Genomic DNA, 6,624 nt, shown 5'->3' with positions numbered 1-6,624 from the left:
TGGGTGGCTTTCTTTTATTGTCAGTATCCTTCTTCAGATTACATATAAGCCTTGCTGTTTGGTCGATGGCGTTCAGTCCAACCTGACCTAGACGAAAAATTAAACATTAACATACATCGATTCATACATTTACTCGTCACAATATGTAGGCAAGCAGTCCTGTACAAAGTCATGTGGGAGTCTATTATTTTATTATTTTATTTTAGTAAGCCATAAACGGTACAGAATAAAGAGTGCAAAAAGTTGTGGATAAGGTTGAATTCCACCTTTGAGTGACAGTGATTTGGCATGTGGAGTAGCAAAATGTGCTCACAAAATGTCAGAATTCAAATAAAGGTGTCACAAGAAATTTGATATTTAACGTTTTTAATAAAAGAATAGAAACAAATACAACAGCATTAGAACAACACAACTAGTTAATTCAGCATTATGAAATAACAGGGAGGACTTGCATGTTTTATTTCTGGAATTATGGTTATAATTCAAATAAGAGGAATATGGAGTTGACGGTGTGTCCGCAGCCTGTAAGTGGATAACAGTCCATGCATAGTATTTTTAAGCCTCTATTTATAATAATAATAATAATAATAATAATAATGGATTGCATTTATATAGCGCTTTTCGGGGCCCTCAAAGCGCTGTACAATTGTACTATTCATTCACTATCACATTCACACACTGGTGGAGGCAGCTACAGTTGTAGCCACAGCTGCACTGGGGCAGACTGTTTGTGTGTGCCAAAGAAATAGCATTGGCTTCAGTGCTATGTTGTCTATCTTCTCGGTCTGTATGACTTTATGACAACATCAACTCCTCTTACAACTATTTTCAGTGACATGATAATGGCTCCTTTCACTTCAATGTTTGCGCCTGTGTCTGGCACACACACTGACATCAGATTCCCCTTTTCTCCACCAAAACAGACAGCTGTGTGTGCATTCTACTTCCTCTTGTAACATGGAGCTATAAAACAGTATTTCATAAGCATCTCCTACTAAGATAAGCTAAGAAGGGTTGTTTATTTTTATATTCCCAATACCGGTATAGGAAAAATAATGAATTCGAGTTAATCCACTTTTTACTTCTCTACTTGCCATTTACCATTAAGATATAGTCCAATAACACAGGAAAAATGTTTACAGTATTACTGTAAAAGTACTGTTTTCTAATTAGTTTCTGCCCACAACTGATTTGAGATCTTCTTCGGCCTGTGAATCGGGGCTGCGATGAATCACATTGGGGTCATCAATGGGATCAATTTCGAAGGCAGTGGGTCTCAGCTTCATGATGCTGGTTTTCAGAGAGTACCACCATCCTCTCCAAGTGTACCAAACTACACCATCATCTGTTACAGAGTTGTAGTACCCACTGGGATAGTATCTGCCATTGAGATGGGCTGAGTGACACCTGAGGAGTGTGAAAAAACAAATGTCCTTTTGTTATTTTTTATGATAATGGATGACTGATAAATACTTTTCCATCTTTGCAAATCTTTTGATGAATGGGCAAACCCCATACTTGTTGAACCACCAGCCTCCTTTGTCTTCTTCGGCACAGTTTCCCTTGTAGTTATCGTTGTCCTGGTCATAGGTGCTAAATTTAATGCCTTGGTGGCTGGCCCAGTCTGAAACCCCAACCTGATAGGTTCCAGAAAGAGCATCTCCAGCTGTACCTACATAGACTCCAAAGCTAAGGCGATAGTAATCCTAAAGAGAAGGATACAATAAGAGATTGTCAGCTGCTATAAGTTTAAAATAACAGCTGAAGTATGATACAAGTTACCCAACTGATGGGAAACCCTGGGGAAGACCCAGAACCTACTGGAGAGATTACATATATTTCATCTGGTCTTCGAATATCTGGGGACCCACCAGGAAGAACTTGAACTTGTTTTGGGGGAGTGGGGCTTCAAGCATGCTGCTGCCATCATTTAACAACACATAAGAAGTTAATTGATGGATGGATAAAATTCAATTAGACCGACTCAGAATGAGAAAACTTAACCCTCTTATGTTACAATTCCCAAATTTTAGTCTTTATGCTATGATAAGCTAACCAGCAGCTGACTGTAGCTTCATATTTCTGTTCAGTCTCTTTCAATTAGCATCGATCTTTTAAAAATGGTACAATCTCATAGAGAGAAGAAAACCAGATATAAGATATATCAGAGACATGCATGAGATTCAAGATTATTTTCCCCAGCAGCAATCAAACACATTAAATGACTGTCAAGTCTACTATCTATTAGTTTAGCGGTCGCCTAGCATCGTTACCTTTTCATCCGCGACTCTGAAGTTCTTGTACTCAGCGTAGCGCTGGTTACCATCGAAATCTTCCAAGTTGATTCTCAGAGTATAATTCCCTGGAACAAACACATGAACATAACAAACATGACAATTTTAAAGCAATTTAAAATCTTGACCCCTGCAAACACAATAAGGATCTGTAGCAGTTTTTTAAGCAGTAATAACTTCTTTTGTGCACCATGTGATTTTATGCATTCAATGTTTTTGTACTCAAAGCTTTCTGGTTTATGTTTGTAGTCTGTCTATAGTCCAAGTATTGACCAATCACATCTCAACAGGCTGTATTTGGTTTATGGGAATTTAGTGTTACTAAACTGTGACGGTCAGATGTAGCTGTAGCTAGCACCTCACCTCCTCTAATAGTATTCACTGACCTGAACCACCCAACTGTGTTTGTTACATTTTTGCATATTGCAACAGGAAGTCTGTGCATCAGTTTTGGTGAGTGAAATTCTAGTATTTTGTTAATGTTGCTTACTTAGTGCAACACACAAACACAAATATCTGCTAATTAGTGCTATTTCAGTTTTAGAGTTTATGAATTCATCATGCTAACCAAGCTTGCTAACATTAGCTGATAGCATCTGGCTTCAAAAAAATAAAATAAAATAAAAACATAATACTAATAATAACATCATGGTGGCGGCCAAAACACTATCGTTGTTGCGTCAAAACATGTCCAAAACCTGTAACTACTCCACTGACGCCAGAGGACACTGACTTTTACCCACAAGTCATTGCGTAGTGAACAAGAGCAGAGAGCAATGTTCTGCCATTATTGTGTTCCACTTGATAATCAGTTACTGCACCTTTAAACAATAAGAATAATATAGTGCATTGCTAATACCTTGTTCGGTGATGTAATGCAGGTTGTCATTTCCGAGCCAAAATTCTGCATCCATGTCCCCAAAACCATTCTTGTACTCTTCCCATGACCTTGTAGGCAAATAGAAATTTTTTAAAATGTAAATAATACATTTTTTTTACCCTTGCTGTTAGATGTAAGACACACCTGTTAAATGTCCGAGCTCCGCTGATCCGTCTCTGAATGATGGTCCAACCACCTCCGTCGCTCATATCACAGTACACTTGGACTGGAGAAGGGCTGTCATTGGCTTTGATTCTGTATAAACCACTGGATTTGTGGCCAGCGCTGAAGACCTGGGAGCAATCTGATGCATACACCCTCAAATTTAAATATGTAGACACATATTTTGTATTTAACACATTATCTGGTTTGTGATTCTGCGGCAGGAGATTTTCAAAGAAGATATTTTTAGTCTAGTCCTGAAGGTGTTGCCCTGACCTGCATACTGTCTGTCCTGGCTCTGGTCACCTCTGACTTTGTTGTTGCGAGGCTGGTTCAGGAGCTGTAATCTGTGCAGAAGGAGCTCTTGTTTCTGAAGTTGGCCCTTCAGAAGATTCTCCTGCTCCCGCAGACGAGCCGCCTCCTCACGGCAACCGTCTGACGCCTACACACACATAATTGTACTGCTGTAATTGTAGAATCATCATTCATTCTCATTCCCTCCTCTACACATAACATATGATAGGTATCCAATGTTATGCTGATATACAGAGTGAAACATAGATTATACAACAAAACTGAATCTAACCCTGCAACACATCACTAAAACTTTTCTTTAGTAAAAAAAAAATAAGCATCAGCTTCCAGTCAAATCAACATTTAACCCTCTGCTCCAAGCTTCATATCCAGTTAATGTTTATGTGCATTTGCAGTTTTGACAAGCTGAATAACTATAATTTTGAAATCTGATACGCCACATAAAGTGCCATTGTTTAATACTTACTTTTATTCTTATGTTAAATTCAAGATCAGGCTGTACAATTCAAACTGAATCATTTGGGGAAATATAGCCTGGTACTTATACAGCAGTCTTCCACTCTTTATTGCCTGCCTAAACACTTTGCCTACCATTGACACATACTCGGGCAGTTCGGGGTTAAGTATCTTGCCTGTGCAGACCAGAAGAGCCAGTGATCAAGCTATCAAATTTCCACTTGGTAGGTAACCTGAGGCTCTGCCTCCTGAGTGGTACAACTTTAATCTGATCCTACAATGAATCTTCATAAATATTTAAATATGAACTGTTCTGAGTTTGTATATGTCCTGCAATTTAAAATAGGTAAAAAAAAAAAAGACATAATTAGAGTTACGTGGCTAAGTTGATTTCATCATTTGTCAAAATATGCTTAAATGGTAGATTGCATTGTTAATTGGTCAATACGACACACAGCTAACATCATACATTAGGCAGAAGAACTTCATTTGACATTTGCTGTGGTTTAGGAAAAAATGAAGTAAATACAACTTAAAATTAAATTCAAATGATCAGCCTACCTGGTAAATTATGTAAAAAGAAACGTGTCAGATCCACGTACTTACACACAGAGACTGGATATAAGCTGTCAGTATGAGCAGCAGCAACAGAGAGCCTCTCATCCTCTTCGTGTTTGGATATCACAACACCAATAAGTGGCAAGAAGTCGCAAATGAATAAGTATTTCGCTTTTTCCAGTTTGGTTTTATCTCTTTGATTTTTGCCCCTGAGCAAATGCTGCTATTTGGATCTTCCCCTCAGCTGGAACAAAACCACGATTGTGCCCAAGAAGAACAAGAAGAACTTGACCAAATACCTGATTCTCTACAGTGAAGAAATATGCAGCAAATATCCAGAACAGATGTCCGCTTCCCAAAATCCAGCCACGGTTTCAGGAAAACACCATAAAATAAGAGAACAGACTTTTTTCAAACAATTTTAACAGAAGGTTATTTGAAGTTATTCCTTTTCAAAAATGTGCATTTGGTGATAGTCTGCAGATCCATCCACCACTTATCACTGATCTGTATGGCATTCTTTGTCAGTGTCATTAAAGAGTCAAGTAGTCATTTTGTTGATGAGTGAGTGTTGTGCCATTTTAAATAGATGTTGCCAGCAGCTAAATGCCACTGAAGGTCAACTCTAACAGGAGCAGGAAGAGCAGAAGATATTTTATCTCAAAGGATTACAAAGAGACTCGACTGTATTAAGTGGCTTTTAGTGATTTCATTTCAAGGGAAGAAGAGGCAAGTTTTCTGTTGGTTGAAAGCTTTAATAACCAAACAATGACAGCTTTAGACAGTGATGCTGTAGGAGGATGTAATAGTATATAGTAGTGTTGGCTGTCACAGCAGGCATACATTGTGTAAATATGCCTTTTTCTTCAGTAAAGTTAAACAAGGTACTTGCCACCGCTCTCACATCTGTATCCTAAATATATAGTTGGAGTAGCAGGTTAGCTTAGTTTAGCATGAGTGGTCATGTGACAACTAATCATGTGATGTTAATTTGTCCACTATTTTTGAAAATGTAGGATCAACTAAATAAATCACCAGTCACACAGGGATGGGAAACAATCACAGAATAGCAAGTGATTGCTTGAAGTTGCTGGTAGTCGCTGTGAAAGTTGACTGGTAAAGCCCAGTCACGCAGTCCTAGAGACTGGTCACTGACTGCTTGGCAACCACTGGTTGCTACAGAAAAATGTGTATTGCCTGACCAGTTGGCAAAAAAACCTCTTTTTTGCTTTGGTTGCTTGCAGATTGCCGCGGTCGCCTGTACTTTACACAGAACACACCAGCTCATCTGTAAAAACTGTCCAACTACACTCCAGGTGGTAATAAAACACAAAACCAGAAGAGGAGAACATTAGCCTTCAATGAAAACATTACACTTTTTGAAATGTGTTGCTGTAGCAATGAAGTGCAACTTTTACTTTGAGGGTGAATGTTCACCATTTCCAGTTCATCCTATAATGTTTCTACTCAAATAGTCATTAGCAAGAGTTTGCAGAAGAGTTTGTATCTTCCATGCAAACTACAGGCAACCACAGCAATCAGCTAGTGGCCAAGGCAATCATAAACAGGCCTTGGATGTAGCACACTCTTGCATCTGATTTCACCTAGTCACAGCAAAGAAACACTCAGCTTCTAACTGGATAATAGATTTTTCCCTCATTACTGGTGGCTGTATCACAAGCAACTCTCAAGCAATGTGTGCACGATATCAACTGAGAACCTGTACAGCTGTTGTGACAAACAGATGTTCTCGTTTTTTACTCACAAGTAAAAGTAAACTTCATAACAGGTAGTAATCTTAAATATGTTTCTTAGAAAATGTTGCAGCATTTGGATAGAGAAGTTAGCCTTTGTGCTAAGCTAAACTGGCTAATGGACAGACTGACATTTATTCTCACTTATTTTCTAGCAAGAACGCAATTATTTCCTCTAATGCCAGTGTACAGTTCAATTGTAACA

The 6,624-nt window shown here is 38.5% G+C and overlaps 1 protein-coding gene across 1 annotated transcript; it reads right to left on the bottom strand.

Moving 5' to 3' along the window:
* Positions 1-349: 349 nt before the first annotated feature.
* On the bottom strand, positions 350-4,843 carry fgl1 (fibrinogen-like 1). Its single transcript, XM_040015314.1, has 7 exons — positions 4,714-4,843; positions 3,613-3,778; positions 3,319-3,478; positions 3,154-3,242; positions 2,274-2,362; positions 1,519-1,706; positions 350-1,407 (listed from the first exon to the last, which is right to left on the bottom strand). Exons 1-7 carry the CDS (start codon positions 4,768-4,770, stop codon positions 1,170-1,172), a joined length of 987 nt encoding a protein of 328 aa, XP_039871248.1. The 5' UTR covers positions 4,771-4,843; the 3' UTR covers positions 350-1,169.
* Positions 4,844-6,624: the final 1,781 nt, after the last annotated feature.

The sequence above is a fragment of the Simochromis diagramma genome, unplaced genomic scaffold (assembly GCF_900408965.1).
Source record: "Simochromis diagramma unplaced genomic scaffold, fSimDia1.1 OVJJ01000685.1, whole genome shotgun sequence".
Taxonomy (NCBI): Eukaryota; Metazoa; Chordata; class Actinopteri; order Cichliformes; family Cichlidae; genus Simochromis; species Simochromis diagramma.
The sequence above is the reverse complement of the archived record's forward strand: the minus strand, read 5'-3'. Positions and strand labels throughout refer to the sequence as shown.